Source organism: Lotus japonicus, chromosome 3, assembly GCF_012489685.1.
Source record: "Lotus japonicus ecotype B-129 chromosome 3, LjGifu_v1.2".
NCBI classification, from domain to species: domain Eukaryota; kingdom Viridiplantae; phylum Streptophyta; class Magnoliopsida; order Fabales; family Fabaceae; genus Lotus; species Lotus japonicus.
In genome coordinates, this window is record NC_080043.1 from 95208076 (window position 1) to 95224352 (window position 16277).

Here is a 16277-nt window from a genome sequence, read left to right on the forward strand (position 1 = left end):
GAGCAAAAGATATATCACTCTTAACAACAGTTGAGTTATTGAGTTAGCTTATATTTTCATATATATAATCCACATATATGGATCATACATTCTTATCATCAAGAGGCAACACAGCCATGACTGCCATATTGCTGCTTTTTGGGATATTAATTTCTACCACAGTAGAATTTACAGGTCTCTCTCTCTCTCTTCTCAATAGAGGGCAAACATATAATTCTGAAATTCAAGTCTTGCTTTTCTCTTTTAGTTTAGTTTACCAAAGTTAGTAATAAATTTGGCTACAAAATAGACATAATTTAGAATGTTAGGCCTTTTTTCACACTCTAATTTTCAAATCTATTACTCTGTTCTCGTTGTCTCTCCTTCATGCTCACTTACTTTTGGTTCAATATGACACATACATACAGGTGCACAATCCGTGGGTGTGTGCTATGGAACACTTGGAAACAATCTCCCATCTAAGCAAGCAGTGGTGGATTTATACAAATCAAAAGGAATTGGGAAAATGCGTCTATATGGAGAAGATGAAGGAGCACTTCAAGCTCTAAGAGGTTCAAACATAGAGGTCATCCTTGGTGTCACAAATGACAAGCTTCAGTCTCTAACCAATGCTGGAGCTGCCAATGATTGGGTCAACAAGTATGTCAAAGCCTACTCTGATGTCAAGATCAAGTACATTGCTGTCGGTAACGAAATTTCCCCCGGTAAGGAACTGTCAATCATTCAAAACAATTTATAGATATGTCATAAACTATTAAACTCTCTCAAATACTTTATAAGTCTTTATGCTCCCGACAAACTCAAATAAGCTCTTTCGAACGAGATTAGCATAACTTTCACCTTCCTTACCCATTTTTTCTGATTTCGTCTCCTCCGCAGGTGATGCTGCTGCCGGGTCAGTTCTCCCAGCAATGAGAAACATCCAGAATGCAATCTCTTCAGCCAATTTACAAGGCCAGATCAAGGTCTCTTTATCCATAACAGCCTCCCTGATAGCCAACACTTACCCACCAAAAGACGGTGTTTTCAGCGACCAGGCAAGATCATACATAACACCCATAGTCGCTTTTCTCAAAAGCAATGGAGCACCCCTTCTAGTCAATATCTACACATACTTCGCCCATGTGGCTGATCCACAACACAATACTCTCAACTACGTTTTGTTCACCCAACAAAACAAAAACGATGCTGGGTATCAGAATCTCTTTGATGCAATATTGGATGCTCACTATGCAGCTCTTGAGAAAGCCGGGGCACCTGATGTGAAGGTTGTGGTGTCTGAGAGTGGGTGGCCATCTGCAGGTGGAACTGCAGCCACTGTACAAAATGCAGAAAGTTATTTAAAGAATTTGATCCAACATGTTAAGGGCGGAACTCCGAAGAGGCCTAATGGACCCATTGAGACTTACCTGTTTGCCATGTTTGATGAAAACCAGAAAAATGGTCCACAAACTGAGCAACACTATGGTCTCTTCAGGCCTGATAAATCACCTAAGTACAACATTTTCAATTGAATTGAAATAGTGGTTACGGATTGACCATGGTTAATAAACTGAATTGGTGTTACTTAGAATAAGGGTACCTAGTTCCCATGGTTTTAGTTATGTACCAAGGTCCAAGAATAATGTATCATGCACTTGATGCTTCTGATAAATGCTTTTGTATGGCTTTATATCAATTATTACTATAATGCAAGTTAAACATTTTTTTACCTTTTTCCTTATGTTTGAGCATTTTGTCAAGAAGTCAAATTTAGGTACATTATTGTAAGGAATGAGTGTCTGTTTGAATTCCCGTTGAACTCAACGTAAATTCACATTGAAACTAACATATCATAATTATGTTTTTTCGATTCACATTAAACTTAACGTGACAAATTCTAGCTTTAGATTCATGTTGACTTCAACGTGGATCTGTGTTGAAATCAACATATCAAAACCATACTTCTACGATCTATGTTAAATTCAACGTGATAAATTCTAACTTCTTCGTTAATGCCTTGATATACGTGAAATTACGTTTGTGTCGGTTCTAACGTCGAACACTGAGATTAGTCCTATTGGCGCACAAGTGCAATTTGTTATTCGTGCAATGCATGATGTTCATGTTGCACTTAGCACTTCAAGTTCCTACATAACTTCAATTCTTAGATTCCTTGTGAGTAATGGGGCACCACTTCTTGCTAATGTGTACACTTACTTCAGCTACATGAGTGACACAAATGGCATTGACCTTTCTTATGCCTTGTTCATGTCACCAATTTAAATTTGATTTATATGTTTTTTACACGTTTGGTTATAGTAAATTTAAATCATGTTTGTTCAAGTAGAATTTTATATTAAACTTGTTATTGTAATAAAATATTCAATCTGAACTTGATTTTAATAAATTAAAATTTATGTGAAATCAAAATTGCAAACACTGCTTAACCACACACACATTGCAATAGACATTGAGAAGCAATAGTTAACTTTGATTAGCTATGTTCATAGCTTTCATTAGATACATCCTTAGCTTTTGTTTGAACACTGCAAGACAGAAACTAGATCTTCAAGTACCAAGGCTACTAATTTGAGAGGTAAAGTTACTTAGATTCCCTTGATTTTGCAGCTTGCATTGCATTGTATTCCTCTCTCAGACTGTTATATTTCTCGCTTAAGGCCTTGAAACTTGCCCTTTGCTCCTCTGTGACCTCCTTCTTTTTCTTTTCCAAGTTCTGTTTTGTCAATTCAATCTGTCTCTTGAGCTCTTGAATTTTGAAGTGTTTCTCTTCACTCTCTTTCTGCAATGCTTCCAACTCTGATGTTTTTGGTCCTAAGGAAATTTCCAATAATATGACATATTTGTCTATAGAGTCAAAACATTAATTATATAGGAGAATACATAATGTATTCTCATATAAGAGATAAAAATGTATAAATACCTAAATTTGTACTATTTGAGCTACCACCTTCCATTGCTTCCCCTGCTGCAACACATGGTAAAGACTAATGATAAGATAAACATGGTAAAGTAAGGATTTTAGATTTTGCACAACTGTTTGATGAAAGATAGTTAACAGAAACATGACACAGGACTACAAGGTGATACAGTATGAAAGATAGTTAACAAAAAATTGATGTAGTGCATGTTGGAAAAAGCTTTATGATTGATTTTAAAGTCCAAATCACGTTGATGAAATGAGAAGCTCTTATGTAAATGTTAGAATTAATTATGAGAAAATGAGAAATTAATTAGCCTTATCTAACTAAGAAGCAGAAGAATAAACTATATGCACCTTTGTTCTCCAAGCACTGCACTGCACTTTCACTTGAGTTAACACACACTAGCTAACTGGGTCTTTTCTTTCTCTTTGGTCCTCTGCACCAAAATCTGCTTGTAACCCATGGTTTTGCAGCTATATATATAACTAAAAAGTATGAAGCATGCACCAACCTTCCCCCTTTAACTCCTCTTTGTCATCAACTGCAGACCCACTTTTTCATTTATTTCTATCAAACAAAGTGTGATGATGATGAATGGGCAAATGCTGGCACAAGGCTTGTTTGCAAAGCTTTGGAAATGATATATAGGAGGAGTAATGGAGGCACATGGTGACATTGCAGGCATGATGCTAACTCATTTGGACTATCTTCCTTTTGGGAAACTAAAATCCACAACATAAAGTACAGTACAAAGATTTGTTGCGCCTTAGATGTGAAACATTGTCCCATCACTATTGGATTCAGATTTTCTGAATGAAGTTCTGATGAAACCCTGATTCAAATGATGAAAAACTGATATTATACAACCAAGAAATGTACAAGAAACAGATGAGTATTCGAGAGACTCATCACTCTCCCAAGTCCCAATTTCCCAAATGATCCCAAAGATACCTAAACCCTCTTAACACTCCCTTATTTATAGGCTAAGCCTTAACTAACTAACTCTATAGGCTAACCCTTAACTAACTAATGGACTCCAAGTACCCATCAAGTTCACCCTAGTGACAGCGCTGCCCAGTTCATCCACCCCGTCATGCAGAACATTCAGAGCGCAATTTCACAAGCCAACTTACAGGACCAAATCAAAGTTACAACAGTAATGGACTCGAGTTTGATCACTAACTCCTACCCACCAAGCAGTGGCGGATCCAGGACCCCGGGGTTAGGGGGTTCAAATTTTTCAAATGAACACATCGATAAAAATAGTGAGATTTATACAAAAGAAAGAGAAAAAAAAAACAAGGCATACGTTCACTTCTATTCATAATTTTTCTGATATCAGGTCCATATATAAAAACATGAAAACCATAAAGGATCATGGTTCTGATTATATCTTCTCGCCATAGACCATGCAGCTAAATATAACCTCCACATGAAACTACAACTTTTTTCCCATTCAGTAAAAGATACAATCTAGATAAAGAAACAGAGCATATGAACGGAGACATTAGCAAGTTGTGTTGAAACTAATTTTTTTCATCAGTTGCACTGGCATTGGCATAAGCATACAACTACAAAGTATCTTTAGGGATATCATGGAACTATGACAAAAAAGCCTTATTAAATACTAGACCAATGTGACAAAGTGATTAAATCCATTACACACAAGATCAATTCATATCACAACTTGATTAGTCTCAACCCTTTCAATTAATCTCATCTTTCCATTGTATCTCCACAACTTCAAGCCAAAACATCGAACATCACATTAAATGATATAAGTCAGGAATTGTAAAGGCACCTAAGTGTATTCTGCATTTAGCTTTTTCAATTTTTATGATGCAAATGAATAAGAACAAAAGGTAACAAGGGTTGAGAATATTGCATACAAATTCTTCTGCTTTGGACAGTTAGATATAGTCATCCTCAGTTGATTCCTCTTCCTCATCTTCAGTTGCTTCCTCATCTTCATTTGATTCCTCTTCTGATTCCACTTCTTCATCATCAGTTGCTTCCTCAACATCGGTATCTTCCTCTTTCTCATCTACAGTTGCTTCCATATCTTCAGTTGCTTCCTCAACTTCATTTGCTTCCTTAAAGTCACGAAGCATGAACAGGTAACTATTTACACATGAAACAAAGTTCTAATAATGTTATCATCCTTTAAATTAACTAAAAGTTGGGAAAAAATGAACAGCCAACTTATGCCTTACTTTAAACCCAAGACCATGACAGCACCCACACTCCTTTTGCCCATGACAGAAAGCACTTCCTTACTAGCCAAGGACAACATAAACAAAGTATTCGTGAACATTAACCATTGCCACACAAGACCATTGTTTGTTTATTTATCATACTCTCCATTACCAAAATCCCATGAAAGCTAAAAACAGTAGCAAAAATCAGAAAAGCTCCAACTAAGAAACACTGGCAAACAGTGAAACCAGCTCCATCCCCCAACCAGCACAAAAACTCATATCATATCACAACACACCCACAAAACAGGTGAAGAATCCATCAAAATTAATGGGGAAAAAATAAATCAAAATCAAAATAGGTGAAGAATCATACCCACGAACACAGGTTTGCGATCCCAGAGGTTGAAGAGATCAATGCGGTGAGAAACGATTGGATCTTCAGATCTGGGTTCACCCAATTTGCTCAAACGAACCTCCAACGTTTTCGAACCAGCCTCGTAATCAACCACGCGTTGAGCTTTTCCCCATTGTTGACAACCAGCTTCAACACGGAAGCATTCGCAACCGCGACGGAGGCGAGGCTACCAACATCGATCCCAGTCTTGCCGTCTTGGCCTTGGGTATGGGAGAAGGAGAACTGGAGAAGCCGAGATAGAGAGGTAGAGGCGCGGCGCAGAGTGCGTGGTGGACTGGAGGACGGTGGTGGTAGCCGGTGGTGCAATGGTGCGTGTGTGTGTGCGCGCTTGACCTAGGGTAGTGAGAGAAAGAGGTTGAGGACTGGGGCTGAGTAGTGAGTGGGTCTTGGGTGCAAATTAAAATTTTTAGGGGGTTCAAAAAAATATTATACACGGGGGTAAGTGGGAATTTTATTTTTTTCAGGGGGTTCAACTGAACCCCCTGAGTCCAACGTGGGTCCGCCCCTGCCACCAAGTGCAGGCGCTTTCACCGAAGAATCAAAGTCATTCATACAGCCAATTGTCAACTTCCTAGTGCAAAATGGATCACCACTTCTTGCCAATGTGTACCCTTATTTTGTGTATGCCAATGATCAACAAAACATTCCTCTTGCCTATGCATTTTTCACCCAAACTGAGCGTCATTTTGGTCTCTTCCATCCTGACAAATCATCTAAATATGCACTTAGCTTCTGATCACTAAGATCGAGATCATCTCTCCCTAAATAGTTGTAGTTCTTTCATCTCTTGGGGTGTTCAATTTGTTTTTTTTTTTTGTATTTGCTAGTTAGATACTAGCTATGTCTAATTGAGAATGTCTATTTCTCAATTCTTATTTCCATATCAAATAAAGCTTTTTTTCTTTCGAAAAAAATCCATATTCCTAAGTGGTGTCTCATTATTTGTTATAACTAATCAAATAGAGAAATCTCAATTCAACAAATTCTATTATTTGTTATAACCTTAGAATATGGTTTGTTGTATGTTTTTCCTTTGGAGTGCAGGGGTGTTTTTTTTGCTGTCATTGAATTGGTTATGCTGCTGTTTTTCTGTGTGTTGTATTCTAGTGCTGGGGCATAATCATATGTTGTGGGTTTGTATTGGTTTGAGGGTGTGTGGGTTTTTGGCACTCTTGAGTCTTGAGTCTTGACAGAGTGTCTGGTCTGAGGGGTTGGGTGTTTTTTTGATGCGTGTAGGTTCAATTGGGAGGACAATGTTCCCAAGCTAATATCTTCATCAATAAAGTTTAGTTTTGAAGAAGCCACAGCTATAAACATGATATGAAAGTTAAATATGATATGACTTATATGAGAGACCGCGTACTCCACAGGGTTGAAAATTAAACATGATATGACTGATATGAGAGACCGCAAACATCAGTAGACATTGTTAGCTGATTACATACGGCATAAGACTCAGACTATTCGACCTTGTTGCTTAGAATACAAAGCAAGTCCATACACCTTAATTTAAGGTAAGCAAACAAAATGAGTGACTTCAAGTCCACACCTTAATTGTGGCTCTATTCAAAACACTAGAACTTTCTCGTCATGTTAGGCTGAGTGACACAATATTGGACGTCTTTCTGGGGTAATTAAATTGAATGTTGGAAGAATTCAAAGTTAATTAATCACATAGCTAGCTGCCATATAGCTAGTATTTCTCCATGGAGTGATTGACGGGGCAAAATTCCTTGACATCATGCAAAAACTTCACCTATATATAGCTAGTAATTGGGGAGCAAAAGATATATCAGTGTTAATCAGAGTTGAGTTATAGATTTAGTTTATATTTTCATATAATCCACATGGATCATACATTCTTATCATCAAGAGGCAACACAGCCATGACTACTATATTGCTGCTTTTTGGGATATTAATTTCTACCACAGTAGAATTTACAGGTCTGTCTCTCTGTCTCAATAAAGGGCAAACATAGAATTCCTAAATTCACATTGTCAGAAATCTGAACTGTTTGATTAAGATTAAACGGTTCAATATAAAATGAGCTGATTGATCATGATCAGACAATGTAATTTTTTTGACTACGTGAATGTAGGATTGTCCTGCGAGCCCAAGTCCTGCTCTCCTTCATGCTCACTTACTTTTGGTTCAATATGACACATGCATGCAGGTGCACAATCCGTGGGTGTGTGCTATGGAGCAAATGGAGACAACCTCCCAAGTAGGCAAGAAGTGGTGGATTTATACAAATCCAAGGGAATTAGCAGAATGCGCATCTATGATCAAGATGAAGAAGCACTTCAAGCTCTAAGAGGTTCAAACATAGAGGTCATCCTTGGTGTCCCAAATGACAAACTCCAATCTCTAACCGATGCTGGAGCTGCCAATGATTGGGTCAACAAGTATGTCAAAGCCTACTCTGATGTCAAGATCAAGTACATTGCTGTCGGTAACGAAGTTCCCCCCGGTAAGGAGCTATCAATCATTCAAAACAATTTATAGATAGGTCATAAACTATTTACATACACTCTATAATTCTCTGTGCCGACAAACTCAAATAAGCTCTTTCGAATGAGATTAGTTTAACTTTCACCTTCATTCCTAATTTTTTCTGATTTCCTCTCCTCCGCAGGTGATGCTGCTGCCGGGTCAGTTCTCCCGGCTATGAGAAACATCCAGAATGCAATCTCTTCAGCCAATTTACAAGGCCAGATCAAGGTCTCCTTAGCCATAAAAACCTCCTTGGTAGCCAACCCCTATCCACCAGAAAACGGTGTTTTCAGCGACGAGGCAAGATCATACATAACACCCATAGTTGATTTTCTCAAAAGCAATGGAGCACCCCTTCTAGCCAATGTCTACACATACTTCGCCCATGTGGATGATCCTCAACACAATAGTCTCAACTACGCATTGTTCACCCAACAAGAGAAAAACGATGCTGGGTATCAGAATCTCTTTGATGCAATCTTGGATGGTGTGTATGCTGCTCTTGAGAAAGCAGGGGCACCTTACATGAAGGTTGTGGTGTCTGAGAGTGGATGGCCCTCTGCAGGTGGAGATGCAGCCAATGTTCAAAATGCTGAAAGTTATTACAAGAATTTGATCCAACATGTTAAGGGCGGAACTCCAAAGAGGCCTAATGGACCCATTGAGACTTACCTTTTCGCGATGTTTGATGAGAACCGGAAGCCGGATCCAGAAACTGAGCGGAACTTTGGTCTCTTTAGACCTGATAAATCAGCTAAGTACCAGATCAGTTTCAATTGAACTAGTGGTTGCTGATTGATAATGATCATGGTTAATAAACTGAATTGGTGTCACTTAGAATAAGGGTACCTAGTAGTAGTACCCATGCTTTTAGTTTTGCTGCACCAAGAATAATATAGTATGATGCTTCTGATAAATGCTTTTGTATGGCTTTATATCAATTATTACTATAATACAATTTAAACCCTTTTTACTTTATTTCCTTATGTTTGAGCATTTTTTTATACTGAAGTGTCAAGGTGTCAAATTTAGGTACGTTGTTTCAGGGAATGAGTGAGTGTCTGAATTTCAGTTGAACTCAATGTGGATCCACAGTGAAACCAACGTATCAAAATCTTGCTTCTCTGATCCACATTATACTCAACGTGACAAATTCTAACTTCTCCGTTAATGTCTTGAGTGAAATCACGTTTGCGTTGCTCTAACACCAAACTAGACATGCACTGAGATAAGTCATATTGCTGCACAAGCACAAGTTGTTATGCCTGCAATGCAAATTTCTAATGTTGCAATTAGAACTTCTTCAAGTTCATACATAACTCCATTTCCTAGGTTCCTTGTGAATAATGGGGTACTACCAGTTCTTGCCAATGTGTAGACTTACTTTAGCTACAGAAGTTACACAAATGGCATTGACCTTTCCTATGCCTTGTTCATGTCACCAATATAAATTTGATTCTTTATGTTGTTTACACGTTTGGTTATAGTAAATTAAAGTCATGTTTGTTCTAGTAGATTAAACTTGTTTTTGAAGTCAGTTTTTCAATCTGTACTTGATTTTATCCAAAATACATTAAAAACCATGTGAAATCAAAATTGCAAACGTTCAAGTGCTTAACCACTCACACACATTGTAATAGACATTGAGAAGCAAAAGTTAGCTTTGATTAAATATGTTCATAGCTTTGATTCGATACATGATCCTTAGCTTTTGTTTGAACACTGCAATTCAGAAACAAGATCTTCAAGTACTAAGGCTACTAATTTGAGAGGTAAAGTTACTTAGATTCCCTTGATTTTGCAGCTTGCATTGCATTGTATTCCTCTCTCAGACTGTTATATTTCTCGCTTAAGGCCTTGAAACTTGCCCTTTGCTCCTCTGTGACCTCCTTCTTTTTCTTTTCCAAGTTCTGTTTTGTCAATTCAATCTGTCTCTTGAGCTCTTGAATTTTGAAGTGTTTCTCTTCACTCTCTTTCTGCAATGCTTCCAACTCTGATGTTTTTGGTCCTAAGGAAATTTCCAATAATATGACATATTTGTCTATAGAGTCAAAACATTAATTATATAGGAGAATACATAATGTATTCTCATATAAGAGATAAAAATGTATAAATACCTAAATTTGTACTATTTGAGCTACCACCTTCCATAGCTTCCCCTGCTGCAACACATGGTAAAGACTAATGCTAAGATAAACATGGTAAAGTACGAGAAACTTTTTCGCCTTTGGAATATTCCTAATTTTAGTTATCTCACATAACTTCAATCCAAAACATGATTTAAGAATTTCAAAACCTAGAAGTTTGTAGAATGTATAATTAGAATGACGAGTCAACAAGAGCATGTTTGAATACCCGTCAAAAAGTATAAATAGCGGAAAATAACACATATAAGTGCACTTTTTTTTTTTCTTTCAAAAAGTATCTCGATTATTTTTCTGTTTTTATATTTGTATCCAAACGAGCTCGAAGGTGTGTACTGAGAAATGTGTAACTCTCACCATTTCCATCTTTGTCTTCCCTTGGAAGCCAGCATAAAGTCACAAACAAACGCAGGTTTTCAGAGACCACAATGATACACATACCTAGAATTTTATAATCAAGGGAACAACTCCTAGAAAAGGAACAAGGATAAAACTTGAAACCACATCAATGAGAGCCCTGTCCTATTTTTTTTATCATCAATTATAAACATGAGGCTTTTAGATTTTGCACAACTGTTCGATGAAAGATAGTTAACAGAAACATGGCACAAGACTACAAGGTGATACAGTATGAAAGATAGTTAACAAAAAATTGATGTAGTGCATGTTGGAAAAAGCTTTTATGATTTGAGAAGCTCTTATGTACATGTTAGAATTGATTATGAAAAAATGAGAAATTAATTAGCCTTATCTAACTAAGAAGCAGCAGAATAAACTATTTGCACCTTTGTTCTCCAAGCACTGCACTGCACTTTCTCTTGAGTAAACACACACTAACTGGGTCTTTTCTTTCTCTTTGGTCCCCTGCACCAAAATCTGCATGTAACCCATGGTTTTGCAGCTATATATATAACTAAAAAGTATGAAGCATGTACCTACCTCCCCCCCCTTTAACTCCTCTTTGTCATCAACTGCAGACCCACTAGCTTGCTTGCAAAGCTTTGGAAATGATATATAGGAGGAGTAATGGAGCCACATGATGACATTGCAGGCATGATGCCAACTCATTTGGACTATCTTCCTTTTGGGAAACTAAAATCCACAACATAAAGTACAGTACAAAGATTTGTAGTGCCTTAATGTGAAACATTGTCCCATCACTATCGGATTCAGATTTAATGTGTGATGTGCTTTGCTTACAAAAGGTAAATTTTCTTGCAACCCATCGTTGCCTAGTTTGACTTTGTAAAAAATTAGAGCCTGACACTCCTATACATAGGAATGTAGGGGGGATAAAGAATCCACTTTGTTTCGAATGAAAATATGAAATCATCAATATATCAATATCCCATGGTGTAAGAGAAACATACAAACTCAATAATGGTACACATACATTTCTTTTTCTTCAAAATGTATCCCATAGCCACTAGTGAGACAAATTCATTTGAGACTCTAACATTATATTATGTGTACTAGTATATTTTACCCGTGCGTTGCACGGGGGCATTCATTTTTATTTTCAATTGTGTTTTCGTATGGTTTTTTTTTATGATTTATTCGTATGAAAAGGAGAAAAAATAATATTATTTGCGATAATTATGTTTTTTTTTTGTCGAAGTGTTAATTTATGTTTTTAATTGTGTTTTTTTTGTCGTACGTTTTTTTATGAGTGTGTTTGTTTTTTTTATTTGTGTTGTTTGTCCTTATTTATCTAATTGATGTTTTGCATTATTCTTTTGATATAACAATTAATTTATGTTTTTAATTGTGTTTTTTTTGTCGTACGTTTTTTTTATGAGTGTGTTTGTTTTATTTATTTGTGTTGTTTGTCCTTATTTATCTAATTGATGCTTTGCATTATTCTTTTGATATAACAATTTTACTGTACGTTACAGATAGAAGTAGTATTTTTTTGTAAGATCTTATTTAATATTAAATAATAATAAACTCATATAAAATAATTTTGAGGTTAGCAGTAGAAAGCTAGTATAGAATAACATTAATGAATGAAGTTTAAGGGGAGGTTTTTTTTTTTTGCGTCACATGTTTTTTTTTATTTTAGTATTTATTATGTATATATTTTTTTAGTGATATCATATTTAATATTTTTTTTGGTACAATATCATATTTAATATTAAGTTTACCTTATGACATTCTATAGCTCATATGAATTAAATAATAATAAATTCAATTAAAATAATTTTGAGGTTAATAATAGAAAACTATAGCCTAATTAATATTAATGGAGGAAGTTCAAAGGGAAATGGATAGTGGAGGTTTTTTTATTGAATGTTCTTTAACTTTTAAATTTTATTGTTAATATTAATTATTACTTGATAATGATTCAACAAATTTAAAGTAATAATGTGTGTCATGGAATTATCTAAGTTTTAATGTAAATTTTTTCCTATGGAATTTCATAACTCATATGAATTAAATAACATATGTGCTTAAATACAAAATTTGTTCTTTGTTAATATTAGGTTTTGTTATTCGTTATCATAAAATTAAGTATTGGTAAATATTATAATTATATTAAGGTTGACACATAAACTTGAAAGTAATAAATATGTAAAAAGTAAATAATTCATAGTTTTTTATTTGGTTACAAATAACTCATAGTTTGTTCATACTAAACCTAATATAAAGTAGGATGAAATTAAGTTAAACCCGCCTAGATAAAAATTTCCACAATTTAAGTAAATTTGGACCTTCTCACAGGAAAAAATAAGAGAAGTTGTAAGCTATGAATACTTATTTGTGAACATGTACATCTGAAAGTTAGATCAGAAGAAAGCTTTGTATATATGCAATATGCATCTTGGAGAAATTGAGTATTAGTGGCTATTGAGGAGAACGATTCAATGTAGAGTAAAGTAATGAAGAATGGAAAAAAAGTAAGAAACAACATAGTATTAGGGCCATTCATTTAAGGAAGCAATGTTAGAGGTTAAGCTCATATGGATTATTGTTATTTAGAAGATGAAATTAGTTTTCATGTGGTATTATATGTCCTTCATTTTATAAAACAAATTAGTACTATAAACTTTGATTTCTTCAGAGATGATCATTTAAATTGAAAATGATGTTAACTATATTAAATTATACAAAATAAAATTTTGTTGTAGGAGTAGTGTCACTTGTAGCCTCTTCAATTTTTGAGATGCTCATTCAAGTAATCTTGTATTTATGCTTTGTGACTCTATATTTTCTAGCAGATGCTTGAACCATAACATTTTGAATCGCATAAACTATGTTATGGTAACAATAAATAGTTTTAATTAGGTACCATGAAAGTGGGGAAAACAAAAAAGTGATTACATTTTCAACGATTAAGAGTAGTTCAATACTATTAACAATTTTAGGTTTATTGAAATCCCTTATTTCCCACACATGGAGCACACGAACTGTTTGAGTCATCCTACACAACAAAAAGTTGAGCAAATCAAAGAGAAATTGATTTTTTAGGGGTTTCAATTTTACATGCTGAAATCAAGTTGAAGATCATCATGAAATAAAAAGCATGTTAGAACACATGTAAACATTCTAGGTCAGTACATCAATAGCTAGCTGTTGGATATATGTACTTGGAAAAATGTCTTGAAGCTAGAGCCTTTGAAGAAATAAAATTAAAGCAAATACTTCAACAAAACTTATGTGAAGTGCACATTTTGAATGAGTATTGACACTTTTTAATTTAAATAGTGGTAGAGAAAAGGGCTAGTGATAATCTTTTTTTTTCTTTTGCTAAGATCTTATTTAATATTAAGCATAAATCTTTGAATTTCATAACTCATGAAATAAATTATAGTAAATTTATTGAAAGTAATTTTCAACTAATATATAGTAGAAGTCTATAGAATGACATTGATGAAAGAAGTTCAAGAGAGTTTTTTTTTATTGAGTGACCTTTAACTTTTAAGGTTTATTATTAATATTAATTATTAGTTAATTAATACTTCAACAAACCTAAACTAATAATATGTGTCTTATGGAATTTATAACTATATCACATTTAATATTAATTTTGACCTATAATAAATTTATTTAAAATAATTTTGAGCTTAATAGTAGAAAGTTATATAATAACATTGATGGAGGAAGTTCAAGGGAAATATCAAACGACTTAGATTAAAAGTTTGTTGACTATCGAACGGTTCTGAGAAATCACATATAAAATAATATGTATAATTACTTAAAAGCTCGTAGGTAAAAATAAATATATGAAGCATTTTTTATTGATAGACTATTTTACCTTCGAGATTGCTAAACTTCTCCTTTATATTATATATAAATAAATAAATATAAATATAAATAAATAAAAATACCTTTTTGAATTTCATAACTTATATGAAATTAAAAATAAAAAATTTATTTTCAATAATTTTAAATTAATAGTAGAAGTCTATAAAATGGCATTAATGAAGGAAGTTCAAGAGGAAGGATAGATGAGTTTTTTTATTGAGTGACCTTTAACTTTTAAGGTTTATTATTAATATTAATTATTAGTTGATTAATACGTCAACATACCTAAACTACTAATATGTGTCTTATGGAATTCGTAACTAAATTAAATAATAATAAATTTATTTAAATGATTTGAGCTTAATAGTTGAAAGTTATATACTAACATTGATGGAGGAAGTTCAAGGGGAATATCGAATGACTGAGATTAAAAGTCTGTTGAATATCGAACGGGTTCTGAAAATTCACATATGAAATAATATGTATAATTACTTAAAAGCTCATAGGTGAGAAAAAAATATGGAACATTGTTTAATCAATGAAATGTAAAAGGAGAAAAAAAGGCTTCAATATACTGGATTAGAAGAAAATATTATCATTTGGTCAACTTACATTGGTTGAAAATTGAACTGTCAAAGAAATAGAAGCAAACATCATATAATTGTGCAAGAAAGATAATGAAACACAATTAGAGAAATAGTCAAGGAGATGAATTTAACCGTTTATGAAGAAAAAATATTTTTGAAACGAAATAGAAGTTACGAACAAATTATAATAATATTGATAATCAATAGCAAAGAACAAAACATGCATAAATTACAAAAGTAAAATAAAATATGTAACTTTCATCTATTAAATAAGATAACAACATGCATATTGCGAATAAAGAATGAATCTTACAGGAGTGAGAGATGACGAATGAGGAGAATGAATGAGAAAAAAATAAGATCGTTTGGGAAGTGCGTAGCATGAGAACAAAATCTGAATAAGAAATGATGACGAAATCAGAACAAATAAATCAAAAAGGATAAATAAGGTGAAAAAGAAAAGAAGGGCTCTTACCGGATGAAAGATGATGATGAAGAAAAACGGCAATGCCTGAAATGAAAAGTGATGAAGAAGAAGTGACCGATGGAGAAGAAAAGACGCAAAAGAAAATTTTCTAACCTGATGGAAGATCTTCTTGTGCTGGAATGATGGAGAGTCCAAATCGGAGTGATTTCCTGCACATGAATGAAGATGTTGAAGATCAAAATGAGAGAGATGAAAATAAATTTAAAGGGGAATGGAAAGATGTTTTATATATGGGAGAAGAAGGAAGAGACTCTTGGTGATTTTGTAATCATAATCCATAATCAGGAGTTACAAAGGCAACAAATAAAACGGCCAAGAATATGAAAAAGTTGTATACAAAGGGTTTCATAAGAAAAAGAATCAACGGTTAGGATTAGAAGCAATGAATGGTCAAGATTAATTTCATATTGAATTACTCACAAATTTACGTATATGACCATGGTAAAATATTCATTCATGAGTCATATTATATTGCATGACTATTTTACCCTCTTTATTGCCAAACTTTGCTTTTATATAATATTAGTATTAGTACTATGACCCGTGCGATGCACGGGGATAATCATTTTTGTTTCTTGTGAGTATTTTTCTTAAATCTTTGCTATTTTTTATGTTTATTAAAAGAAAATTTATGATTTAAAAAGACAAAATTATTTTTAGATATAAGCAAAACATAAATTAGTAAGTTTATTTTCTCCATGGATGTGTTTGTTTTTATTTTATAAAAGTACAATTATTTTATTTCATTGTTGTTTTTTACCCCTTTTTTATGAGCTTTGATTA

The 16277-nt window shown here is 33.9% G+C and overlaps 4 protein-coding genes and 1 long non-coding RNA gene across 6 annotated transcripts; 2 read left to right on the forward strand and 3 right to left on the reverse strand.

The window, feature by feature from the left end:
- Positions 1 to 3: 3 nt before the first annotated feature.
- Positions 4 to 1711, forward strand: LOC130747750 (glucan endo-1,3-beta-glucosidase-like). The gene is made up of 3 exons (XM_057600771.1): positions 4 to 174; positions 408 to 704; positions 880 to 1711. Exons 1-3 carry the CDS (start codon positions 78 to 80, stop codon positions 1512 to 1514), a joined length of 1029 nt encoding a protein of 342 aa, XP_057456754.1. The 5' UTR covers positions 4 to 77; the 3' UTR covers positions 1515 to 1711.
- Positions 1712 to 2705: 994 nt separating this feature from the next.
- On the reverse strand, positions 2706 to 3767 carry LOC130747752 (uncharacterized). Its single transcript, XR_009022471.1, has 3 exons — positions 3278 to 3767; positions 2924 to 2968; positions 2706 to 2814 (listed from the first exon to the last, which is right to left on the reverse strand). It is a non-coding gene; the product is annotated as an uncharacterized LOC130747752 (long non-coding RNA).
- Positions 3768 to 4508: 741 nt separating this feature from the next.
- LOC130747751 (uncharacterized) lies at positions 4509 to 6123 on the reverse strand. Its single transcript, XM_057600772.1, has 3 exons — positions 5496 to 6123; positions 5138 to 5200; positions 4509 to 5045 (listed from the first exon to the last, which is right to left on the reverse strand). The coding sequence occupies exons 2-3, from the start codon at positions 5179 to 5181 to the stop codon at positions 4835 to 4837; spliced, it is 255 nt and encodes an 84-aa protein (XP_057456755.1). The 5' UTR covers positions 5182 to 5200; positions 5496 to 6123; the 3' UTR covers positions 4509 to 4834.
- A 1094-nt stretch (positions 6124 to 7217) lies between these two features.
- Positions 7218 to 9009, forward strand: LOC130747754 (glucan endo-1,3-beta-glucosidase-like). The gene is made up of 3 exons (XM_057600773.1): positions 7218 to 7481; positions 7712 to 8008; positions 8174 to 9009. The coding sequence occupies exons 1-3, from the start codon at positions 7385 to 7387 to the stop codon at positions 8809 to 8811; spliced, it is 1032 nt and encodes a 343-aa protein (XP_057456756.1). The 5' UTR covers positions 7218 to 7384; the 3' UTR covers positions 8812 to 9009.
- Positions 9010 to 9796: 787 nt separating this feature from the next.
- On the reverse strand, positions 9797 to 11293 carry LOC130743076 (uncharacterized). 2 transcript variants are annotated; one of them, XM_057595188.1, is made up of 3 exons: positions 10961 to 11293; positions 10149 to 10190; positions 9797 to 10039 (listed from the first exon to the last, which is right to left on the reverse strand). In XM_057595188.1, exons 1-3 carry the CDS (start codon positions 11241 to 11243, stop codon positions 9810 to 9812), a joined length of 555 nt encoding a protein of 184 aa, XP_057451171.1. In that variant the 5' UTR covers positions 11244 to 11293; the 3' UTR covers positions 9797 to 9809. The 2 variants fall into 2 exon arrangements, with proteins under 2 accessions (XP_057451171.1, XP_057451170.1); XM_057595187.1 differs by having other exon boundaries at positions 10149 to 10193.
- Positions 11294 to 16277: the final 4984 nt, after the last annotated feature.

Excerpts from the sequence above, each read along its gene's own strand:
- LOC130747750 (XM_057600771.1), top strand. The coding sequence starts at position 78 with ATGGATCATACATTCTTATCATCAAGAGGCAACACAGCCATGACTGCC. Across the intron at positions 175-407 it reads TACCACAGTAGAATTTACAG|GTGCACAATCCGTGGGTGTG; the intron begins GTCTCTCTCTCT and ends ACATACATACAG. Across the intron at positions 705-879 it reads CGGTAACGAAATTTCCCCCG|GTGATGCTGCTGCCGGGTCA; the intron begins GTAAGGAACTGT and ends TCTCCTCCGCAG.
- LOC130747751 (XM_057600772.1), bottom strand. The coding sequence starts at position 5,181 with ATGGGCAAAAGGAGTGTGGGTGCTGTCATGGTCTTGGGTTTAAA. Across the intron at positions 5,046-5,137 it reads GTCATGGTCTTGGGTTTAAA|TTACCTGTTCATGCTTCGTG; the intron begins GTAAGGCATAAG and ends ATGTGTAAATAG.
- LOC130747754 (XM_057600773.1), top strand. The coding sequence starts at position 7,385 with ATGGATCATACATTCTTATCATCAAGAGGCAACACAGCCATGACTACT. Across the intron at positions 7,482-7,711 it reads TACCACAGTAGAATTTACAG|GTGCACAATCCGTGGGTGTG; the intron begins GTCTGTCTCTCT and ends ACATGCATGCAG. Across the intron at positions 8,009-8,173 it reads CGGTAACGAAGTTCCCCCCG|GTGATGCTGCTGCCGGGTCA; the intron begins GTAAGGAGCTAT and ends TCTCCTCCGCAG.
- LOC130743076 (XM_057595187.1), bottom strand. The coding sequence starts at position 11,243 with ATGAGTTGGCATCATGCCTGCAATGTCATCATGTGGCTCCATTACTCC. Across the intron at positions 10,194-10,960 it reads GCAGTGCTTGGAGAACAAAG|CAGGGGAAGCTATGGAAGGT; the intron begins GTGCAAATAGTT and ends CATGTGTTGCAG. Across the intron at positions 10,040-10,148 it reads CTCAAATAGTACAAATTTAG|GACCAAAAACATCAGAGTTG; the intron begins GTATTTATACAT and ends AAATTTCCTTAG.